The 26,305-nt window shown below is 34.2% G+C and overlaps 1 protein-coding gene across 1 annotated transcript in view; it reads right to left on the reverse strand.

The window, feature by feature from the left end:
* Positions 1-26,305, reverse strand: part of LOC129216650 (uncharacterized) — an 89,342-nt gene that overhangs the window by 14,246 nt on the left and 48,791 nt on the right. Inside the window, 7 exon segments of the mRNA XM_054850867.1 lie at positions 14,647-14,725; positions 15,563-15,732; positions 16,982-17,147; positions 18,669-18,879; positions 20,488-20,678; positions 21,856-22,090; positions 25,077-25,302. Coding sequence (XP_054706842.1) covers positions 14,647-14,725; positions 15,563-15,732; positions 16,982-17,147; positions 18,669-18,879; positions 20,488-20,678; positions 21,856-22,090; positions 25,077-25,302 — 1,278 coding nt within the window.

Raw genomic sequence — 26,305 nt, forward strand, 5'->3', positions numbered from 1 at the left:
TTTGCCCCATCTCAAATGCTCTTCGGACGAGAGCTTCGGCTACCTTGTGATCTCGTCTTCGGCCGTCCTCCGGATGCGCCTTCATCTCATGAGGAGTACATCCAGGATCTCCAGGCCCGGTTGGAAGACGCACAGTGGGGCCGAATGGCCAAAAAGTGGAAAAAATTCAATATCTCGAGAACGAGTTAACATAGAAAGCTGGGGCCGGTCTCATTCAAAAAAGAACAAAAAAATACATAAAGTTCATCTGTTTTTATTGACATTTTGAAGTTAATTAAATAACTAATTAGGAAATTTGAGCATATATTTAAATTAAATATTGCTTAAAATGAAGCTTAAAGACCCGGAGAGTTTTAAAAATAATATAGTTTGAGATTCTTAGTCAATAGTTGTTTAAATTGAAAGAATACATACCAATTCAAATTCAAGGAAATTAGATTAACAGTTCCTTAGCTGCCTCACTGATTTCCAGATGCTTTTTCTATGGTTCGGGTCTCATGTTCGTAATAAAAGGATCTGAAGTCTCCAGTAGCTTGTGGAACACATCTTCGTTGGTGGATATACGAGACATTTTCCGCGAGTTGGTGATCTTGAATGCCTTGTAATCTTTATTCCTACTTTCTTGTGCCTCTTCCGACAATATTCCGACTGGGAGAAATGACTTCTGCACTATTTCAGCACCGTGTAACAAAATCTTATGTACTGTGGATGGCATGTAGTACTATGAATACTTCTCAATGGACAACTCTGCTGTTTCTTTTGAGAATAGTCGGGATTTCTCTGGGTCAATCATTGCATTGCTGGTTATGACTTCCAGAATGGTAGCGATCCGGTGGATTAGAATTTCGTCGACTCCCGTTATTGCATTTGTGACCTTGCAATCATTGAAAAAACGTCTGGCTGTGTTGCCATTATTTAAAGATCCGCAACCCTGCTTAACAAAGTCCACTTTGATGCCGACTTTCTCAAGAAACTCTTGTTGAATATATTTTTTTCGTTTTTGTGCATGTCTCTTGTGTCTTTTGTAGTCCTCCATTTTTCGAATTTTTTGTTGTATGCAATGTGAAGGATGCATTCCATACACTTGATTCTGGCGTGTAATGGAGAGATACCGAATTCAAGAGCATTTACATTAAGAGGTTTCTGTTGGATTTTTGCTAAGTCATTCATTTCCGAAGGTAAAGCACTGCATATGTAGCAGGCATTTGCAGACTTTGTATTTGTGATGGCTTGAGCTACCTTGCCGTCCAACATTGTCATCACCAACTTGTGTCGAATACGCATGATATTAATGCCGATCACAACTTGGGTAATTTCCAACTTCTCTATTTCTTCTTCAACCCTTTTTTTTTCATCTCATGCCAAATCAAAGTGTCTCTTTCTAGAAGCTGTATCTCAAGGGCCTGCAATGTCTTGTTGAAGAAGGTCGACCGTTTTCCCCAATCGATCCATTTTGATCAATATCAATTGGAATTGTGAGCTTCAGAGGAACTATGGACGTCATGAATAAATTCGAGTCACTTATTTCGTTATTGCTGATCGAATATTTTTGGGCAAACTCACTTTGACCTGAGGCGCCGTCGAATCCCCATTTCGTTGTCAATATTAATTCATGTTCATTTAATTTTTCTAGTTCTTCTAGGATCTAGGGGTTTTGTTTCCAGAATTCGTTTAGCTGTATGGTCAAGCAAATTCTGCAAAGGGACAGCTGCAGATGTTTCACTAATTAACATATTATCAGGGTAGCATTGCTTCTTTGAGATGGTTAATTTTTTATAACTTGGAAAAACATGGCATCCAAAGTCTTTTAGTGTTTGTCGAATCACCTCGTACTGATATTTTGTCAGATTGGCCTGGAGAAATATTGCTAATGCTTGATCGGCTGACAAAGCTTTGGGTTTATCGTGCTTTTCATGTGTCGCAGCTGCGTTAATCAAGCTCTGTTGGTACGATGCTTGAAGTTTACGTATTTTATTCTTTTTGCTTCGATCACCAGAATCATCAAAGTCTTTACTTGGTCTCCCAACACATTCTGTAGATTCTTGCTCCGGTATGTTGAGAACGTATTCATTTTCCATCCACTCGCTGAACAATTTTTGAACCTCTCCCGGTCTCGATTTACTTTATCTTTTTTTTTTTATTAAAATGAGGCAAGAAACTCTTGCTAAGAGCTGTCAGCATTAAAGAAATGTTTCCTTCGTCAAGTTCAGGGTGATTTTTTGTCGAAGGAATACGTCAAAATGTGTACCACTCCACAAGCACTCACACAAATCACAGTATTTAATTTTGATAGAGCTCATGACTAGACAACGTTAGCAACTAGACTGAACTCAAATAAAAAGGTTTTGACGTGCGGAAATGTTTTGTCTGAGCCAATTCTATTAACAAAATAGTGCAACAAACAAATACGTACTCTAACTCTTTCCTTTCTTTTCTGTGTTATGATCGGATAGGCAGATAAAGGCAGGTGATTTGTGTTCTAATGTTTACTTAAGCACCCCTAGTTTGATAAATAACCTTCCCCATCGCGGAGGAAGCCGGAGCTCTTTTTGTTATCTTAGCTGTTCTCGATGCTAACTTAAAATTCGTAACTTATGACGTTGTAAAGCGCTGTAATATTTTTTTGCACTGTTTGACTGATGAGAGGTTTAATTGATCATCGTAGAACAGGGGGAAAAAATTGATTTTTTTTTTTTCTAACTCTTTTACACTTTTTTATCACTCATCTTGAGTAGGGTGGAATTTGGTCAAACTTACATAATTCGGACTTTGAGCCTAAATTAATGGGAATACCCTCGATACAGCGGAAAAAAATCATGCCGTTCCTATATTCTGTATCTTATATAGTGTGAGAATCATACACTAGATAATCGAAATAAGCGCTTTCGAAAATCGAATTTTTTCCACTCTGGCACCACTGTGAGACGTTCATAACTTCGCACGAGAGCGAATCAACATCGCGGCGGAGAAGATGAAGACCCGATACGACACAAGGTCTACTGGACATGAATTCAACGAAGGCGACAAGGTTTGGTTATGGAATCCCATCCGACGGAAAGGTCTGTCACCCAAATTGCAGTCGCATTGGGATAGACCCTACAAAGTCCTTAACCGACTAAATGACGTCGTAGTGAGGATCCAAAAATCACCTAATGCAAAACCTAGGGTTGTACATTATGATCGGTTAGCCCCATACTATGGCCATAGTTCATGAGTATTACGTAAACAACCATGGTTGATAACATAAAAGTTGTAGATAATTTTTGCTTTTAATGTTTAGTAATATTTCTTGTTATTATTTTGTTTTCTGTATCTGTTAGTTATTAATTAATGTGTATATTTGTAAACTTGTGATAGAAGTTTGGCACCCTTTCTGGGGATTGTATTGCTCGGGACGTGCAGTCCTTAGGAAGGGGGCAATGTTACAAATTCTGTAAATAGTAATTATTGTAGGAACGTAACCTGTAAATAGTTTCCCGTAATGAATATACAACCCCTTTTTCATATGGCTAAAGTATACGACCCCTATTTCCTTTTTGTTCATTGATAAAATTTGATAACGGTCTACTACTTTACAGAAGCGTGTGGAATATTTGAGAAATTTCTTTTCGGTGTCTATATAAGTTGTTAGCGATGGATAAACAGGGGAGTTTCGATTGATATTTCGAACTGAGAGCATTTTTTGCTCTGTTTATTGCGAGGCATTTCGCTGTGTTGTTTTCGTATTTGGAAGTAAATACGTGTGTAAACGTTGAGTTTACGGTGTTGTGTGCTAATTGCTTAATTGCTGATGAGTAATTTAGCAATTGTTGACGATCTTTCCTGTACATAGTGTAAATAAATTTCCTGTGTTTTTATCAAGAACTGTGTCATCCTTTCAAGAAAGTGGAAGTCGCACCGAATCCATTACAATACACTCTTTTGTAAACGAGCTGATGTGTGAATCACATGACTTCCTTTTACTCCAATTTAATGTCATTTCCCCATTACTGGCAATTTTAATGTGATTCAATAGTTTACCCTCTCTTTCACCAACAGTGGCCAAATAGAAAAATTAAAAAAAAATCGCCAAGTTTTTTGGCGAAGAAGACAGGCGATATATCGCCAAATGTCCACCAAATTATAACACCGCATGAGTTTACACCGAAATTAGCAATGATTCCCCCCCCCCCCCCAAAAGGGTCAAAAGATCCCTTTAGAAACACCCGAATGCTACCAAAAAGGGAGGTGCACAACTAGACTCCACTAGGAGTCTCCGTACCAAATTTCAACTTTCTAGGACATACCGTTCTTGAGTTATGCGACATAAATACGCACATTCATACTAACGTACATACAGACGTCACGAGAAAACTCGTTTTAACTAAAATCTCAATATTCATTCAAGAGTGAGTAAAATGGAAATTAAGGTCGATTTTTGAGTAAAAATTTTGTCGCGAATACAATACTTCCTTTTTTGTAAAAGGAAGTAAAAAAAAAAACGAAGTCATATTTTGGTATAATTCTCTACATAGTCTAATATTTTCGAGGGCCCCAGAAACTAGAGGGCCCTAAGGAGGGTTTTTATAGGCCAAATAGCTAATCAGATCCGGATGTTCGCTCTTAGAAGAAAAAAAAATCGTCGCCAAGTTGGCGAAAACACTTGGCGACCAAAAGCTTGGCGATACGTCACCAAGTGTTTACCAAATTATAACACCACTTAAGTTTGCATTGATATTAACAATGATTTCCCCCCAAAAAGGTGCAAAAGACCCCCTTAGGAACATCCGAAAGCAACCAAAAGGGGAGGTGCACAACTAGACCCCACTACGTGCCAAATTTCAACTTTCTAGGACATACCATTTTTGAGTTATGCGAGATACATACGCACATACGCACATACGCACATACACACATACGCACATACATACAGACGTCACGAGAAAAGTCGTTGTAATTACCTCGGTGATGGTCAAAATGGATATTTCGCGTGTCTATACATTCTTAGGCACTTTTCCGCATGTGGTCGAATCGAAAAAAAAACTCAACATTCATTTGGGGGTGAGCAAAATGGAAATTAAGGGCGATTTTTGAGTGAAATTTTTTTCGCGAATACAATACTTCCTTTTGTGTAAAAGGAAGTAAAAAGAATTGCAAAATCATGAAGGCAAGATGATCATTTATTACTGGAAAGTCCCATATGAATCAAATTGTGGTTTATAAGTTACTTGTTGAGCCACCGCCAGCGGGAATGTAAGTGGTATGTTTTACATTTGAAATCGCGCGTGTTCAAGTGGTTTGACAGGGATTATATTGCATTTGCGCGTGGAAAGTAAACGAGCTGATGTGTGCATCACATGACTTCCTTTTACACCAATTTAATGCTATTTCCCTATTATTGCAATTTTAATGGGATTCTCTCTCTAACTCTTTAAATATCACTAGCAATGGCCACATTGAAAGCAGATTTAAAAAAAAAAAAAAACGCCAAATTTTTCGCCAAGTTGGCGACAAAACTTGGCAACCAAAAGACTGGCGATATATCGCCAAGTGACCGCCAAATTATAACACCACTTGAGTTTGCATCGAAATTAACAATGATTTCCCCCCAAAAAGGTGCAAAAGACCCCTTTAGAAACACCCGAATGCAACCAAAATAGGAGGTGCACAACTAGACCCCACTACGAGTCTATGTACCAAATTTCAACTTTCTAGGACATACCATTTTTGAGTTATGCGAGATACATACGCACATACGCACATACGCACATACACACATACGCACATACATACAGACGTCACGAGAAAAGTCGTTGTAATTACCTCGGTGATGATCAAAATGGATATTTCGCGTGTCTATACATTCTTAGGCACTTTTCCGCATGTGGTCGAATCGAAAAAAAAACTCAACATTCATTTGGGGGTGAGCAAAATGGAAATTAAGGGCGATTTTTGAGTGAAAATTTTTTCGCGAATACAATTTTACGTCGCGAATACGTTTTTACTTCCTTTTACAAAAAAGGAAGTAAAAACGTATCAGGATGAGCTGTTTTTTCTTTATTTTACAAAGAATGAATCGCGTAAAATCTAGTAAAAGAATCGCACCATGTATGGCAGGTTTTATTTTTGATTAGAATTGCATCATATACGAAAAAAAGGCGAAAAACATTCAGTCTAGATTCCAACTTTTTAGTAAATATTTCTTTACACAAAAAGGTTTAATTTAACAATAGTGAATTTAATTTCGATTCCAGTGATGTAAAATTCGTAATTTTATTATTTTGAAAAACGAAAAGGAATCTTAAGAATAGGGGGGGGGGGGATGCGAAGAAACTTACGCAGCCTTATATGGGGGTAGGGAGGCCACCGTCGGAACAAATCCTCCCTTGAAATTTTTGGAGACGACATTATTTTTAGATTTTGAATCCTAATAATGCTGCCGTTTAATTAGCCAGTACAACCTTTCTTGCTTCAGTTTATTTTTATGTTTTTATCGTAATCATTTTATTCCGTCTATACGTTTTTATCCCCTTTGAGTTTTTTAATCTATTCAAATACTCTCTTACTCAGCCTAAAAATTTAAACTTTTAATAAGCCACCAGCATAGGAGGTTTGTACATCAAAAAAAAAAAAAAGGAGCGGGATGAAATCAGCTATTTTAAATATCTTTTTAAAAAATATCCAACCTAAATAAAAGATATCTGAATCAGATTTAAATTTCTTTTGTAATCAATTTTTATTATTTTTTTCAAAGAAGCCCTATTTTTTTTTACACCTTGGTCCAGCACATAACACTTAGTACTCCCAACATTTTTAAAAGATGGAAAAAGAAGACAGTTTTAAAACTTCAATAGGAGACGTAGCAGATATACATGATCAAAACTATTAGCCCAGTCAATAAAGGTTTCGTGTCGCAATTAATTTAGGGAAAGCTGAATTTTTGCAGGATGTTAGCACATAAAGTATACACTAAAAAAATACGAAGTCCCGACCTCCACCCCTCTTGCTTTTTTCCCCACCCCCTCCGAAACATTGTAAGAGCAGTACTATGATTATACGTTTTTTGTGTCGCAACTAATTTAGGGAAAGCTCAATTTTTGCAGGATGTTGGCACATAAAGTATACACTAAAAGAACTCAAAGTCCCGACCCCCACCCCTCTTGCTTTTCTCCCCACTCCCTCCGAAACATTGCAAGCGCAGTACTATGATTATTCACTTTTCGTGTAGCAACTAATTAAGAGAAAGCTGATTCTTTTCAGGATGTTAGTACTTAAATTAAACACTAAGAAATACAAAGTCGCGACCCCCCCTTCTAGCTCTCCCCCCCCCAGCCCTTCCAAAACATTGCAAGAGCAGTACTATGATTATGCGCTTACAGCTCAAAAATTAATCATGTTGCTGAGGAGTTTCTTTTTCTATTTCACTTCTAACAATATGAGAAACCAGTGGTGCCCAACCTATGGCCCGCGAGCCACATTCGGCTCGCGAAGCTGATCCACGTGGCCCGCTGTTTTGTGAAATATTACAACTCAAAGAGTACTATTAATGACAATGTTCCAAATTTGGAACCAAATATTTAGATATTGGTTTATGAAAAACAGGTTGCATTTAACAAAAGAAGCATCAAGTAATGATAAGAAAAATTTGTTTGCAACTTTCCTTCCTTTTTTGCATTGTCCCATGTCATTTAGAAAAGAGTAAAACATTTTGAAATTTTATATGTGCTCCAGCCCGCGAGAACGATTTTAGTATGATCTGCGGTTCTTATGGGAAACCACTGTTATAAACAAATTATGTTACATACACTTTTTATGTAGATAACTAAGTTTCACCGTCTTACTAACTTAATCACATACAGAAAGCTCACTACAAAAATAAGTTCAACAAAAAGAGCTTTTTATCATTACGTTTTGGGAAGAAATGTTTGAACAAAACTTATAGAAAATAATGCAATGGATGATCTGCAATAGTCATTTAGTTGAAATGGAGCATAAATGTAATTATGTTCACTTTAAGGTGTTACAACGAAAATGCAATATTTTGTTACAAAAGTTTATAGTTCGTTTGTGTCGCTGATAGTCTACAGAATAATGTTTGGTCCAAAAATATTGTTACAGTGCATTCCACTACAGTGTCCACAAATAGACGTGCAATATTGACCCCAGCTTTACGACAGTTACAGTTTGTAACACACAATATTTTACAATTGCGAGATTATTAGTAGGAGAAGTGCATTTGGAGCAGAGGTCATTATCACGGGCTTAGGTGTCAGTCTGTTGCTTGAAGTACTATATTCCCAACCCCATTCTTCAGCTGGAAGTTTAAAACTTAACCAAGTATTAATAAAATTTTATGTATAAGCAAGTAATAGCAAAAATGTCTTTAAAGTCAAATTTTGATTTAGCAAAACTTTCACCAACTTCAGATGCCGCTCATCAACATCTTTTTTAGCGTTCACCATTAGATTCAAACTTGGTTAGGTTTTAAACTTCCCCCTGAAGAGTCGGGTTGTCAATTTACTTCAAGCAACAGACTGCTTCCTAAGCTCATGGCGATTACCTCTGCTCTAAGTCAACTTTTTCAACTAATATCTTGCAATTGTAAAACATTATGAGTTACAAACTGTATCTGTCGTAAAACTTCATTCGATTGCACGTCAGTGTGTGGACACTGTAGTGGAATGTACTGCAACAATATTTTCGGACCAAACCAACAAAATATTAGAAGACGACCCCTTATAAAAGACTAAAAAAATAATAAAAAAAGTAATATTAAACGTTAATAATATCCGATGCGAGGAAATAATCAGTTGAAATATACTACAGTGAAACCTGGGACAGTTGACCACTTGCGTTGGACTATATTTTAGTGGTCAGCTTAAACAGGTGGTCAACTTATAGAGGTTAATTCATATGATATAGGACTAATTCTGTACCTGAAATAAGCAGTCAACTTAGACAGGCGATTAACTTACAAGGCTGTTCAACTTGTGTGTGTGTGTGTGTGTGTGTGACAGGTTTTACTGTATTCCTGATTTATTTAATGCAAGACTTAAATAGTTAGCCAAACATTGACATTATTTTGAAGGCGACTATCGGCGACCCAAACGAATTATAAACTTTGGTGACAAAAAATTGAACAATGGTAGTAAAACTTAAAGTGAACGTCATTATATCGCTGCTCCATTTCAACTAAATGACTGTCATTACATTATTACCTTTAAATTTTGTCCAAACATTTCTTCCCAAGAAGTATATATAAAAAGCTATAATTTGTTGAAGTTACTTTTTGCAGTGAGTTTTCTGTATATGATTAAGTTATTAAAATGGTGAAACTAAGCTATCAATATAAAAAGCGTATGTAATATAATCTGTTTGTAAGAGTGGTCCCCAACATTTTCTTCCCGAGAACCGCAGATACAAGTAAAATCGTTCTCACGGGCACAGATAAAATTTCAAAATATTTTACTCTTTTCTAAATGAAATGGGAAAATACGGATTAGGAAAAAAATTGCAAATCAATAACTGTTGTTATCATTTCTTGATACTTATTTTGTTAAATACAACCTGTTTTTCAGAAACCTATTTCTATATATTTGGCTCCTAATTTGTAACATTGTCATTAATCGCACTCTTCGAGCCGTAATATTATAAAACAACGGGCCGCACGGATCAGCTTTGCGGGTCGGATGTGTCCCGCGTGCCGTAGGTTAGGCACCACTGGTTTATAATATTGTCAGGAATGAAAAAAAAAATGAACTCCCCGGTAACATCATTAATTTTTGAGTTGTAAGTGTATAATCATAGTACTGCTCTTGCAATGTTTCGGAAGGGTTGGGGGGGGGGGAACTAGAGGGGGAAGCAAGAAGGGGTCGTGACTTTGAGTTTTACTAACATCCTGCCAAAAAAAAAAACAGCTTTCCCCTTATTTTTTGCGACTCGAAAAGCGTATAATCATAGTACTGCTCTTTTCAATGTTTCGGAAGGGTTGGGTGAGGAAGCAAGAGGAGTGGGGATCAGACTTAGTGCTTAAAGTATACACTAAAAAAAAAAAAAAACATCCTGCAAAAAAAACAGCTTTCCCTTTATTTGTTGCGACACGAAAAGCGTATAATCATACTACAGCTCTTGCAATGTTTCGGAGGGGGTGGGGACGAAAGCAAGAGGGGTGGGGATCGGGACCAGGCACGTAGCTAGAACTTTGTTAAGGGGGGGGGGGGGTCCAAGGTTTCACGAACTTCAAAAGAGGAGGCATGCCAAAGCAAAATTAGTAGCTCATATTTACGTTAAAAAATAAATCCAATTAAAACTAATTATTAAAATATGATAACTAACTAAAATTAATTAAATAATTGAAATTGATAGAGCATTTATTAAAAAATTATTTAACAAAAATTTTACATTAAGTGGCAAAAAAATTAGTCAGTTTATAAAATTAACATTAAACTAAAAGTTTTCCCATACTAAGAGTTCATACATGGATAGAAAAATTCCATCACATAAGCTTCCTCTGTTCTGATGCTTTGAAAATGAGTGATATAATTCCTATTAATAAAAAGTTCACAATAAAAGAAAATCGGAAAACGAAAACTGTTCTATGGATTACTTGGAAAACGCAGGTTATAGTTTAATAAAATATTAAAGCTTTGTAATATATTTCAACAAAATATGTACAAGTCATTTTATTTGAAAAAAATAAAGAAATCTATATCTATCGAGTCGAATGTATAATTATGAATGCAATATAACGTAATTCCGCCACCCTGTCCAATTTGAACAAAATTTCTCGCAAAATTCAACCACCCTCTCGACGAAAATATTAGCAAGGTTTCATTTAAAAAGCTTGAACTAGTTCTTTATTTCAAATAATCAGTAATCCAAGTTTCAGCACAAAGGTATTTATTTGTTATTTAGTTCTTTATTTATCTACTTTATAACATTCTTTTGATTATACGAAATTGAATGAAGTTTCTAATTTTATCCGTTTTCTAATTATCATTTCTAACCATCATTTAAAAACTTGAACAAACTATTAACTCTTTGGTGGATGGAGACTTCCTTTGTTGCAATCATTTAAAAAAAAAAATGCGTATTGCCGTTTTTTTTAATCGTTATTATTATTTTTTTGCAAAACGAATTGGTAAAATAAGCTATCTTAGGATCCGTTATGGTATTTTTTTTTTCTTTCTAATGGGGCTTCGTTAGAGGCTTTAGCCTTTTCGGACCTAGTGCGAACCACCGATATGACATCTAGTCTTTCAAATGCTACCATTAAGGCGCGGATGTGACTGCACAGGAAATTTCGATGCCGAGTTTCCACCAGATGAAACACTTGAGCTCTCTTCGGTGCGAAACTGCACTAGGGATGTAATTTTGTCAAGCCAAACGAATACTTGAGAGATCTTTTACCTGTCGAGTAGTGGAATGTATGGTGAATGAAATTAAGCATCTATGTATTTTTATTTTAACAACATTTTGGAAAAAATGCAAATGATTGCTTTTTAAAAATGTTTTTTATAAGGTCATGAATGATTTAAACATTATTGGCGATTTTCCTCTGATGTTTTCAATTTGATGTTTCATTTAAAAGATCAAGAGGAGGCATCGCACCCATCTATCTCACAACCAAACACGAGTTCAGTTTATTCTGCCAATACAAAAAAAACTTCTGTACAAATCAGTCTTTTTCAAATTAAAAATATAATTGTAAACAACTACAGGGAAAATGGCAATATACTCTATTACGAATTGTCGTGTCAATATTTGATTATAACTTGGTTACTTTACTGTCTTTATTAGCAGTAAGCAAGTGTTCGACTCGAAAATTCCATGATTTGGAGTCAAACGTCAAATTTTGATCATTAAGGTAATCTTCGTCCCGTTTGCGATTGCGATAATACAGTAGCATTAAATTAGATACATTTTAAACAATATGTAATATGCATAAAGCTAGCCAATTTTTGGAATCAAAACTTATAGGTTTCTTATAGCCTCAGTTTGTAATTTTTTTCTCAACAGTCATCTGATGTTGCCCTCAACAGTCATCTGCCTAAAGATAATCTTTTGTAAAAAAAATCTTAGAATGATTGTGGTTAAAAATCCAGTAATGATTTAAATCTACCTTCCAAAATTCATCTAACAATAATAACACTTTTGATTCTTTCATTTTCAAATTGGTATAACTTCCATTCTAGGAGCGATTTTGTAATCATGTATTCTCGAAAGCATATCATATTTTATAACGTAGGTATTGACTTTTTTTTTCTTTCTTTTATGTGATGTTAGTAAAAGATATTCTATTGCAAGAAATAGCAAATAATTTTAACTTGAAGAAATTAAGAGTTAAAAAAAAAATCTAATATAGATGTGAAAAACACAAGAAAATGTACCTCGCATTGACCTTTTTTTAATTATATGCGTAGTAAATAGCAGAAACTTTCACCTAGTAATTTTATAGTTAAATGCACATGTCCGTTTTTTGTTACGTTTAATGCTACCTTCGCAATTTACTAATGATGGATGCATAGACGCTTATTAAATAATTCCTCAGTAAAAAGGCGGTAAATACTAATCAGAAAATTTATTCCAATGAAACAAATACAAATATTCTTTTCTTGAAAAACGGAACAACATCGAAGAAAGATTTGTTTCTTCGGTTAAAAATGAATAGCTGCTCTTCTCTTGGGACCATAGACTCACATTTCAGTAAGATTTAAAAGTACGAATTTCTAATAATTACTTTTAAATTACATGTGTTAATATGGCCGAACTTGCAATTTCATAAACTGATTACAGTAAAATATTCAAGTAATTTTCAATTTCATTCTTCGCTTCATAAAATTTTGATACAGCGAAAAGTAATTTCGTTGCATCAACTTCAAATTTATTTATTCACTTATGTTCAAAAAAAAAAAAAAAAAAAAAAAAAAAAAAAAAAAAAACGAAATTTTCAGGATTACAGTTTAAAAGTTGTAAGCTTCCGGGGAGATAAGTAATCTATTATTGTTAAAAATAAACTAAAAGTTTAAATAAGATTATTAATCAAAATATAAAATGAATCTGAAATAAATCATCCCAAAAATATAAAGTTCATCCTCAATCACACGAAATGTGTAGAATTTTTTTTTCGTTGCTGTCGGAACTTAGTTTTTATATGGGAAAACATATTAACACATAAATTGCTCGTATGGTTAAGAAAACTTTAAAAGGAAACACTACAACTTACCTAGTTTATGTACACTTAATTTTCTTCTGATTACAATTTTGTTCAAGATATGTTTCCTATAAACGCGTGGTAGAAAAAAACTGTGTGTTAAAACAGAAAATAATAGGAATTTCAATTACTAATTCACCAGGGATGCACCTCACTCTGGCTGTCCTTCGTGCAGCATGTGTCTAGGAAATCAAGTCCAAACGGGAAAAGAGTCAAAACGAAAAGAAGAAAGAAAGAAAACCACCCCAATGAGACTGGGGAATGTTTGTTTTCAATTACTTTGCCGATGGCAATTTGGTGGGCTGAGGGAGAGGGGCCGAATTTCAAGTTCACAACCCAGTTGGGTTGAATTGGAAATTCATCGTTTTCGGACGGATTCTTCGCGACACAGGAAAAGACCGGCGGCAACTCGGAACCCGCAGTTATTTCACGAGGTTCTCGTGTTCTGAATTGACTCGGACGCGGGAAAATTGTCGATAAATGGGAATATTTAAGGGGAAAATACCGGGTTTCATAAAATTTCTCTCTTTGGAAAATTTTTGTTGTCGTGAGGTGTAACAACCGAGAAAAAGCAGACAGTGGTCTTTCGGGAAGGGGGGGGGGGGGGGGTCCGGACCCCATGGACCCCCCCCCCCTTGGCTACGTCCTTGTCGGGACTTTGTGTTTTTTTAGTGTTTACTTGGTGTGTTAACATCCTGAAAAAATTCAGCTTTCCCTAAATTAGTTGCGACAAAGCCTATTTTTTTTTACCTTCATTGACTGGGCTATATCATTTTTAATCAAAACTATCATTTTTAAATCCAACCATACTTTTGATTAAATGCTTGATTTTGGTAGATTTTAATAAACAAATGCAGAAAGGATTTATTTATTTTGGTGCAAAAAATGTTACCAACTAGTTAATGTAAGAACATTAATTTATTTTTTGAGGTGGTGATTGTAGAGTACTTTTTAATTGCGATTATTTTCATTCATCGCCCAAAAGCCCATGTCCCATGCATTTGTAATTGTAAACACTGAATGATATATTGGGCGGTATGAGTGACGAGTTTGATCAAATTAATCGTACCTTTGCAATGAATGCGGAACTAGATGACGTAGGACATCCTAAGATATTTCTGCGTCTGAATGCTTGCCTGTATAGTCTCGTGCATTCAAGCTAGAGGTGGATAAACAAGTAACTAAAACCTCCATCCATTTGAGATTTTAGCAGATCTTTTCCCCGAAATGATCCTTGATTTTGTAATGACTTTCTTATATCAATGTTGCCTTCATGTATGCGAAAATTTCGCTTCGTTCTGAAAGCTTTTCTTGTTACGTCGTTTTTTTGTTACAGAGTGTACATAAACAGAAAGATAAAACATCATAATGTAGTTAACTATATCATTGTCTGAAAGCATCAGAAAATTAAAATGGAAATTCATACGTAAACAAACAAATAACGTTTAATTTACCCCAGCAGGAATTCTGTATCCATTCATAACTACGTCATGATCCAGAACTCTCACTGATCCTCCCACAACCGGATGCAATCTAAAAATAAAGATAACAAGACTTTAAAAAAAATCGCCTGCTTTGTCTCGTTTTGTGCTAAAATAAAATTATTTATAAGAGTAGATTGTTTCCCCTTGAACTGATATTGTTCTCTTGGAAAAATGATTAATATCTAATGTAGAAATTATAAATAAAATAAAACTATGTGTGGTGCTTCTTAAGAAGGGACCAAAACAGCTTGTGTGTATTGACTTAAGTTTTTAAGTCCTACTTCGGTTCAAGGTTTCACGAACGGTTAAGCTAGGTATAGAGCTCGTGACCAAAGAGTCACGGGTTCGATACTGGTCCATTGAGGACCAGTATCGAAACCTGCGTGTGAAAATAGTAACTGAGTTACTTGAAAACTCGTCAAATGAATGCCTTTTAGTACTGATTCAAGGAATGTTCCGTCCCTGCTCTTGATCTAAAATGCCGAAATGTCGATCGACGGGTCCTCCGTCTATCGCTCTTTGTCTGTGTAAAGTCAGACTTCACTCGAATGGGGCTCATCAAAAGGGAAGCTCTACTTGCCTGCCGTAACTCGAGTGCTCTGTTTCTCGATTGAATTCAGTCACAACAACAACAGCAAAATCGTTTCAGTCGTTTTTTTTTTTTTTTTGTTTTGTTTTGTTTTTTGTTCTTTTAAGCAATGAAATTTTAGTAATATGATTATACCTATGTTTTTGAAATTTTTCTCCGTATAAGCAAAGCGTTTTGTTTGATTCTATACTTTATGAGTAGAAATTCGGATTTCATGAACAATGATTAAATTTCAACTTTTACTTCTATTCTCTTTAAATGAAAATTTATCGCTAAAAATATTATTAAAGCAAAAACCTTTGTGATTCTTTCATACAACACTTTAAATATCGCATTTCAGCAAATGTCTTAGGCGTCATTTTCTGCTCCTCACTTGGTAGCACACTCATCACTTCTTGGTAGAGCCGTTCTTGCTTGTCTGGATTCTTTGCCAAGTGATACAAGAGAAAGCCAACAGTATGAGCAGTCTGCGAAATAAAAATAGAAATATACGAGATAATATGTATACGAGATAAATCGCAAAATAAAATTTAAAACTTAGCCGTAAAAATACTTTTTTTTTTCCTTCGCCAAACAAAATTCCATTGCCTCACGATTATTCTGGTGAAATATGAATTCATTCTAAAAATAATTTTAACGGTAAGAACGTATTGAAATCGTAACTTAAATGATGATCACCCGGTGTGCACCCTGTTACCACTGACACTTCACGGCACTCTTTGCCTCTTTCTGCGGTACCCAGTTTGGGAACCCCTGTAGCTAACTCATAAATGGGTAAATGCAAGTTCGAAACGGAAATGACGTAATTTCGTTAGTAAATATATAAATTAAACCATAGATTTTCAACTCTTTAAGCTTTAAGGTCTAATAATGGTGATAAACAAAACACAAAACTTACCCTAAGTTATCGTTCTATGGGCATGTTCGGAAGAAAAAAAACAAAAACGAGCCGATGTGTGCATCACATAACTTTCTTTTACTCCATTTTAATACCATTTCCCCATTACTGGCAATTTTTATGTGATTCAATAGTTTACTCTCTAAAAATCACCAACAATGGCCAAATTTAAATCAAATTAAAAAAAATCCCCACCAAATTTGTCGCCTACAAAACTTGGTGACCAACATGGCGATATATCGCCAAGTGTCCGCCAAATTACAACACCACTTGAGTTTACATCGAAATTAACAATGATTCCCCCCCCCCCCGAAAGGGACAAAAAAAAATCCCTTTGGAGCATCCGACTGCAACCAAAAAGGGAGGTGCACAACTAGACTCCACTAGTAGTCTACGTACCAAATTTCAACTTTCTAGGACATACCGTTCTTGAGTTATGCGACATACATACACACATATGCATATCCGCACGTTCGTACATACAGACGTCACGAAAAAACTCGTTGTATTTAACTCGGGAATCGCCAAAATAGATATTTCGCGTGCCTGTACGTTCTTAGGCACTTATCTACGTGTGATTGAGTCAAAAAAAAAAAAAAAAAAAAAAAAAAAAAAAAACTCGACATTCATTCGAGGGTGAATAAAATGAAAATTAAGGTCGATTTTTAAGTGAAATTTTTTTTCGCGAATGCAATACTCCCTTTTTTGTAAAAGGAAATAAAAAGGGAAAAAACATTGGAACGAGTTTGAAAGTATGGGCTGTAAAAAAGTTGTGCATTGCAATGTTTGCAAACGAATATTTATTGTTCAATTCTTACCGTATCGATTCCCGCGAAAAGCATATCTGCTACTGTGACCATCACTCGAGATGCATCCAAACCTTTTGTGGTCAGCATTGCTTGAAGCAAAGTCAATTGCTTTTCTTCACTAACTTCGTTCTTCTTTAACTGATCTAAAGCACGATTTATGTACTTGAAAGCAATTCTAGAAATGTTTTTAATTAGATTAATAAATTATCCTATTATTAACACAAAATATGTAAAATAAAATTAATAAATTCGTTTGTGATTTGTGTACTGTATAAGATAGATAAAATCACAAAAATAAATGATGATTGGACACGACGTGAGAGATTCTATTCCTCTGCGAAGGAGGTTAGTGTGGGAAAAGTTCAAAATTGTATCCTAAATATTGTTTTATGTGCATGGTGCATGTTTAGATAAAGATTCAATTTTGTCTTAATGTTTTTAGGTAAAACATAATTTTTTGTAAAAAGTACAAATGTGAATCCAAAACTGCGTATTTTCGTACATTTTTCATTATTGGGATTAAATTTAAACTTTTTAACTATGTCATTCTTTCGCAATGTGCAGCACTGCTGAGAGATTCCACATCGGAAAAGGGACATAGTGATAAGAAGGTTCACTCCAGAAATTATCTGACTTATATTCAAAGGAAACGAGCTGATGTGTGCATCACATGACTTCCTTTTACTCCAATTTAATGTCATTTCCCCATTATTGGCAATTTTAATGTGATTCAATTGTTTACTCTCTAAATATCACCAAGAGTGGCCAAATTGAAACCAAATTCAGAAATTAAAAAAAAAATCGCCAAATTTGTCACCAAGTTGGCGACAAAACTTGGCGACCAAAAGACTGGCGATACATCGCCAAGTGTCCGACAAATTATAATACCACTTCAGTTTAAATCGAAATTAACAATGTTTTCCCCCCAAAAAGGAGCAAAAGACCCCCTTAGGAACATACGAATGCAACCGAAACCGAAGGTGCACAACTAGGCCCCACTAGGAGACTTCATACCAAATTTCAACTTTCTAGTTATGTGAGATACATACTCACATACACACATACGCACATACATACGTGCATACAGGCGTCACGAGAAAATTCGTTGTAATTAAATCGGGGGTCGTCAAAATGGATATTTTGGGTGTCTGTAGGTTTCTAGGCATATATCCACGTGTGGTCGGGTCGAAAAAAAAAGAAAAAAAAAACTCAACATTCATTCGGGGGTGAGAAAAATGGAAATAAGGCCGATTTTTGAGTGAAAATTTTTTCGCGAATACAATACTTCCTTTTTTTGTAAAAGGAAGTAAAAAGTATGCAAGAGTAAAGAAAATAATGCAATGAAAAATGGATAAATGAACAATTATTTGTTTTAGATTATTAGTTTGTATAACAGCAAAAATAGATGCATTAACTTCAAGTTATTGTTAAAAAAATATCTTTTGCTAGAAAGAAAAAAAAAAAAAACCGCTGAAGGAGGAATTCAACACTAATTAATAACATCAACTAGCACTAATGTATCAGACTAGATTTTTTAGCATGGATAATATCTTGTAAATCGGTTACTGGATTACTTATTATAATTATAGTTTAAAGATACTGTTATTAGCATATAATTGAAATAAAGTAATATACACGCATTATCATTTCTACTTGAATTTATTAAAACATGATAAATGTATTTAATCTGACTTACTCAGTGAAAACATCAGAAGCTTTTGTAAATTTACGCCATTTTGGAGTTGGAAAGAATTTCCAAAAAGTTATTTTTCCGGCAAAACCTTCTAGTTCAATCAAAAGTGCGAACTGTGTTTGAACAGAATCAATCATTTTCCGTCCCTCAGAATCTGCTGGTAACTCCATTTCTAAGCAACCTAGTCTTGTGTCTAAGCCCACAAAGGCAATAGCTGTTTGTAAGAGACATGAAATGCGTTAAAGTATTGACAGGTATTAGAAAAAAAAATGAATTTACCTCAATTATACTTTAAATGGTTTCAATATTATTCACTTACACACTTTAGCATTTGTATGTGAAGTACGATTTTTAGCCTTTATTTACATCGCTCCGCATTTCAAATGAAATGTTTGTAGTTTTTCCTGATTTCCATACGAGAGATATTATTCAAATTTTTACTTTGCTCATAAAAAGTAGAAAAACAGTATTTTTGCCTGCTTCCAATCTCTCTGAAGACAATTCTGACGATTCTCTTTTTAAGAACCACCTTCGAGGTTCTTTAGACGAGCAGCAGGAGGAAACAGATCAAACACAACCTGCCCTCAACTCTGGAGTACTACCATCACTATATATTGAATCACGAACAAAAATATTGTTCATAATTGATTTGTAATTTTTTTAAAAATAAAACAAACATATGTAAGGAGTTTCCCTCCTTTTTATACCATTTTTTATATTATATATGTTTTTATTTCGTCAAATATCAGAGAAGTATGCTGGCTCATTTCTTTAAAAAGAAAAATAATAATAATTTTCCTATTATTTTTTTTTCAACTTCAAAAACGCTAAAGATTTTATATTGCATTATAAGTTAAAGATAGTATGTACTACAGCTGAATGACCAATGTTTTTTTTTTTTTTTTAATGATTGTTATATTGGTATGATCCAAGCAAGATAAACATTTGAATTTTTAATTTTTGGGGGAAAAATTATCCTATTTTCGAAGAGCCATACCCCAAAAAACTGCTGGTTACACGAGCTTAGTTTGAGCTTAGTCATTACAAATTTAATGAGCTTGGTACTGATGTCTATGGTCTACTGGATAAGATAATCCCTATTCTATCAAAATGATAAATCACGTATGTTCGTTCTTCATGTATTTAGTAAAGAAGTTTTATGCTCTGTACAGATTTTAAGCTATATATATATATATATATATATATATATATATATATATATATATATATATATATATATATATATATATATATATATATATATATATATATATATGTATATATATATATATATATATATATATATATATATATATATATATATTTAAATTAAATTACTACTGGACACAAAAGATGGCACTGACTCAAAGAATAAATTTGTTTTATTGTATTTGTTGTTTTCGATCTGTGTTCGATAGGAAGAGAGAGTATCAGGGAGAGAGAGAGAGTATCAGAGGGAGAGAGAGAGAGAGAGAATATCAGAGGGAGAGAAAGCGAGAGTAGCGAAGGAAGAGAGAGTATCAGAGAGAGAGAGAGAGGGGGTATCAGAGGAGGAGAGAGAGAAAATATCAGAGGGAGAGAGAGAGAGAGAGAGAAAAATATAACGGAAACTAATTTTAAGTTTTTTCAATGGTGCGTTTCATCAGTTTTGAGAATTTTGTGTATGATATTCAATGATGTATTTGGTTTCAATGACTAATGTAACATTACTCAGAATGAAGTGAAAGTACGAATTGTTAATTATTAAAAGCTTTTTAAACATAAATATTGAGATTGAGAATTGTTAGAAAAACATGTGCTGTTAGAAAATAGCTCAACTTACATTCAAGAGACCATTTGTACAGTTCATCAAGAAAATTCGGTACTTCTTTATTGGAATCTCTTGATAAATAGATTTTATTCACCAGATCTTTAGCTACTTCTTGCATGGGGACCAAATAGTACTCGATTGCTTTCGGTTTCAGCAAATGCTTTTGTGTCTTGGAACGTAGGTCATGCCATTCCTTACCTTGTCTAAAGTACAGAAATATTGTAAGCACATGTTTATTGAAATCATTAAGTCCAAAAAGAAATCTTCTAATTATAAATGGTTATTGGTACCTAACAAAATTTGGTGGCAAAATGGTTACAGTATGTTGTGATTACGAAGTATTAGGAACTGCTGAATTATAAGTACCTTATACCTCGTAATCACAACATACGAACCTTGCGAATAAGCGATGTAAGATATCTTGCGAATAAGCGTGTAGAAAAGCACTTCGAATAAATCAATGAAAAATTTTATCTTAACTACAACTATTGTTAAAATTTGCTACTTTTACAACAATTTTAATTAGATAAATATGAAATTTTATTTCTATTTCTAAATTTTACTATTTATTACGAATAAAAAATGTGTGGGAAAAGGTACACTGCCGTGTGCAGGTAAACGGCAGCATCTGCGGAAATGAGTTTTCGAGATATTTGAAGAAACACGTTTTGGATTCAATACTAACGATACAGACATGTTGGAATTAGACGTCTTTTTCGAGCCTTTTTTACTGCGGACACCGAATAACCGAGCTTGTACAATACAAATAACGTACAATAGATAACGAAAATGCAAAAAAAAAAAAAAAAAAAAAAAAAAAAGAAAGAAAGAAAGAAAAATGAAAAATTTGCAGTTACTGCCCTTTACCTGCACACGGCAGTACTACATGTAAATTCATAACTCGAGGGAAAAAAAAAACTAAAACTTCATTTCAATTCACTTTAGTTCTGACTCTTTGATAAAATCCTACTTGCCGTCTCTGGTTTAGATTTTTTTTTTAATTCAAATTTTGCAATTAAAATTCCAACAGAAAGCAATATCTGGTGAAATAAAAGTTTTGCTCATTACGGGAGCAAAACGGATTTTTTCAGATCTACCAGTTTTCAAAACTAAGCTATGGATTACAAATTAATGACTTCATACTGAAAAATCGCCAAAAATCTTGGACGAACTGTAAGCGGTTCTCCAAAATCACAAGCACAATACTAGCCAATTTCGAGCATAATAAACGCTTGCGTTCTAGCAGTTTCTTTTGTGAACAGTTGATGCTCAATTAGCTCGCAGCACCCTTTTTTTTCAAGAGTCAACTGGGCCCGGTTATGAAATTTATTTCAATAATATTTTTAATCTGTTTTTCGTGGACTTAAGAAACAAACTCACAAAACCATAAGTCCCGTTGTAGTGTACCACTGCTTTCTTGATTCTCGATATGCTTGAATGGTTGAGAGGAATCCTCTGTTAGGATAGGGTCCTTCGTGTTTGGAAAGGATTTCCATGTCCTCCGCGCGGAAAGACGCAACCATGTGCAGAGGCCCGAACTTCTCTCGATGCATGTCCCCAAATTTTTTCCTCTTGTCCCTTGCTGCCTCGTGGAGACGGCTCGTTTTATAAAGTCCTGAAAAAGAAAAATATAAGTATATGTGAGTTTTGTATGGCATTATTAAAGAGAAATATAATCGTAATCTAAAGAGGAGTTTATCTTATGATGAAGAAACACGCCATATCGTCGACTAAGAGCAACTGTTAGACGCCTAATCCAAAGAAACAACAGTAAGATCGTACTGTTGCTTGGAGGTGGCAATATATCCTCTTCCTTTATCCATAACTAGGTAGGGGAAAAGGGGCACATGTGAACATTTTTTTTCCTTTCTTAATTTCTCAAAAAATATTGCCAATTTCTCACAGAAAAGAGATCCCCATGATTGAATAGTCTTTTCTTTGTGCCATCGATTTTTTTTTCAGATTTTTGAAAAAATATTTTCTTACTTTATGGAATTTTTAAAAAATGTCTTCAATTGTTCACATGTGCCCCTATAGGAGGGTACATGTGAACATGCTTGGGGCACATGTGAACACGATTAAAAAATGCAGGACGAGCATCATATTTTAACGCAAAACTCGTTATAATGAAGCATATACATATATACCAATTACATTCAAGGGTTTGCAAGCAACACTGTGTCAGTTTGAATTGTACAGTAATTTTCATTAAGAAAATATTTTCTCCCAATTAAATAACTCTGCTCACAGTCAAATTTTAAAGTTTCATAGCATGTTCTAATCACTGGATCGACTAGAAAAAATCTTATAAGACTAAACAATGCAAAGAGTATTTTATTATGTAAAGTTCATTCTTGTTATATAGTGCGTTTAAGCTTCATATAGCCTATAATGATGGGGTTTAAAAATATTCTAAATTTCAGTTTTTAATTTAAGGAAAATATTTTGTCTCTATTTTCCCTGCAAATATTATATACTACTTAATTTTTGTCCAACTATTTAGTAACTGAAGAATTTAAAAAATAAAATAAATAGATAATTAATAATTATGTAATAATAATTTACAATAAATTTACAAACTGATTGCTGCAAAATCATAAATATAAATCCTTACATTTCTTTTAACACGCAAAATAAGCCTACACTAATATTTATATTGCGCAGAAAATATGGGAACTGTTCAAATGTGCCCCTACATGTTGTGTTTCCAAGTTGCCCCGTCATCTACCTTAGAACTAATTTTCAAAAATAAAGAATTTTTAATTTAATTACAAAATTTAAACAGCGGCATGGATTTACGTGAATGTTCATATAATGGCTTGGAATAATTAAATTTAGCTTATTAGTTTGAAATATGTTTTTACACGACGAAGACAGTGATAAAAGTACACCAGCATCTGCTAAAACAAAGAAGCCGTCATCACAGGAATATAAACGGGCTCCTTCTTCTGAAAGTTTGGCTAAGAAGAGTGGCTGGTGCTGCCATTACTCGAGATTTTTTTTTTTTTTTTTGCTTGACGTTATCCTAGTAAAACACACCATGTTCACATGTGCTCCGTGCTCACATGCCTTCTCCCCTACAATATTTTTACAGCAGCAATATGTTTTCGAATTATTGCACTCTTGAGATAAAAAAATGTATCTTAAGTGCTTTTGAGTGAAATTAGAAATGAAAGTCATTGCAAAAGTGTAACATATTGTAGTCTAGAGAAGCAGACACACCAAGGTCCAGAAATTTTTCAAGAGGAGAGCGATTGATTTTTTTGAACTTACCCCTTACCACATATTGTGAATTCCAGTACTGAAGTACCGAACCCTATTCCTTTCTCTTCCGATGGTGTGCATATTTTACGACAATTTCGTTTTAGGACCACAATTCGGAAACTTATCCGTTTTAGGACTTCAATGGGGTCGTTTCCGGAATTTTTAAAGTATTTTTTTTCTGAAAGAGCATGCTTAAAAACATAGGATCTGACCATTTAAAAAATAATTTGACCAAGTTTAATATTTAAAAAAAAATATTTTAATCGGTGCGCTTTCATTGTTTACGCTTCTGCCGATGACATCACAAATGATGAAATGCCATTCAATGATGCCATTCACTGACTACGAATTTTAATTCGCTTCTTTACTCACTTGTGTTGGCAACGATGTGGTTGATAGCAAGCGTAGCGCGCAATATTTAATTCACTTCTTGATTATCATAATTTGGAAACACGGTACACAGATGCGCCAAAGTACATCATTTGTGACGTCATAAAGACTATGCCTTATTTTCAAACTCGGACATTTAAAATAAAAATAATTTCAAATTAAGCGTTGGAAAAATAAGTTTTTTTTCCTCGCTAATTTGTCTTTTTTTTTCTTTTCTTTCCTTTTTTTTTTGCATTTCTATTAATTTCAGTTAAAAGTAGTACTTTTGATTAAAGGAAACAACTTTTTTACGAAAAGGTTTCGGAGGAGGGGGGGGGGGGAGTTGCTGAGCTTCTCTTTCTCTAACAACAACGAAAAGCAAGTAAAATTGTCTTTTCGCTTGTTCAATCTCGACAATTTTCAAGCCTTTATCTGACCTTTATAAGGGGCAATAGTCCCCCCAGCCCTTTTTTGTATCCTTGATTGCTTGGATGCCTAGATAATACACACTTACCTCTTACTTGTGATTTCTGTAACTGTACAATTAAGCACCGCCGAGAAGAAGAAAAAGGTAAGAGAACTCTCTTCTCAGAATCCTTGGTTTTTCATCATATCATCAATCCAATTGTGGTAGACTGTAAGGACTGTTATGACTCTACCTCTCTTTAGAAGCAAATTAACGCTATACTAGAGGGTACAATAAGTTAAACTGAGTACATAAAAAACCATTATATCCTTAAAGTTACCATACCTTTTTTGCTTTTATCCGAACGTAAATTTTTATACACTGGTGGTAAAATTAATTTTTCACATGATTGACATTAGAGACACTATAAATTTTAGATGCATTATACGTCATCATACATTAGTACATTGATGTAGTAGAGTTGTAAAATATTACTCATATTGTAAGCAAAGTGCATGCATGATTCTTGATAATACGTCTCAAATATTGAGACGTAGTTTACCTATTATTGGCATGTATGCCCATGCTGTCCCTATTACGGGAAGTATAGGAAGATGTGGAATTTCTTCGAAAGGTTTAGCAGAAGCCAATTCATTGTTTTGTTGACTTGGAACATTGGCTGTGGAAGAAGGTCTCTTATAACAGTCTATTTGGCGAAGGAGTCCATTGAGAAGCTTGCATTCACCTGATAATATTCTCAAAGGAGAAGTTTGAAGCATTTTCAGTTTCTGAAACATAGAGAGAAATAAAAACCACAATCAGTTTCAAAATATCATGTGCATAGGTGGGCAATTTATTTGTTATGTAATATTATTTGAAGAGTACACCGTTCGTTTATTTATTTATTTTTTTAAATCCAAAATGACTTTTCAAACTACATGTATTTTATTTTCTCAAAAAATAAAAGAAAAATTAACTATAAAACGAATTTGTTTCCAGAAATGTTATTCAACTGCATTTTTGTCTGTTTAACACTTCTTTATTCATAACATACTTATTTGAAGTACTGAATGTCCAATATTATGCAAAGTTGAAGAGGGGGGGGGGTGCTTGAGCTCCGAAGCAGTGAAATTAAAAAAATAAAAATCATACATGTCTAACAATATAACTGCATTTGAAGGCCTAAAAGCAAAGAGCCTAAATTCCAAAATTAAAATGTGCAGAAAACTAGTACAAATGATAGGAGAAACTCTCATTTGCTTTGATGCAAGACATAATAATATTAACCCTGGTAGTGGCTGCAATACAGCATAATTAAAAAAAAAAAAACTTTTCAGAGAAAACCTATATGCACTGGTGATCAGAATTATTAGGAAAGTAGAAAGTTTCACAGAAAAAAAGGAAAGAAATCAGTAAAATTTACACACCACATGCCTTTTTAAACTCGAAATCATTGTAGAACGCAGAACATTTGAAAATACAAAACAGAAATGTTTTCCGTGATTAATAAAAAAATTTCATTGTTAAAAAACTGGACAAAATTGTAAGGACAACGAGCGGTTTTTCCCTGAAAAACCCTAGTAATCAATAACATTCCCCCTTTCTTTCAACCACTTTTATTAGGCTTGATACCATGGAAATTGAAGAACGGTTCTTGGAAATTTTTATCCTGTCTTTTTCGACGGTGGAAATGCGTTTTTGCCTGTTTCGATATTAACTACCATTTTTTTCATATTTCGAGTGCCACGATCCCTCACAAAGTTTCCATTAAACTTAGACCGAGCCTTTTAA

Source organism: Uloborus diversus, chromosome 2, assembly GCF_026930045.1.
Source record: "Uloborus diversus isolate 005 chromosome 2, Udiv.v.3.1, whole genome shotgun sequence".
NCBI classification, from domain to species: domain Eukaryota; kingdom Metazoa; phylum Arthropoda; class Arachnida; order Araneae; family Uloboridae; genus Uloborus; species Uloborus diversus.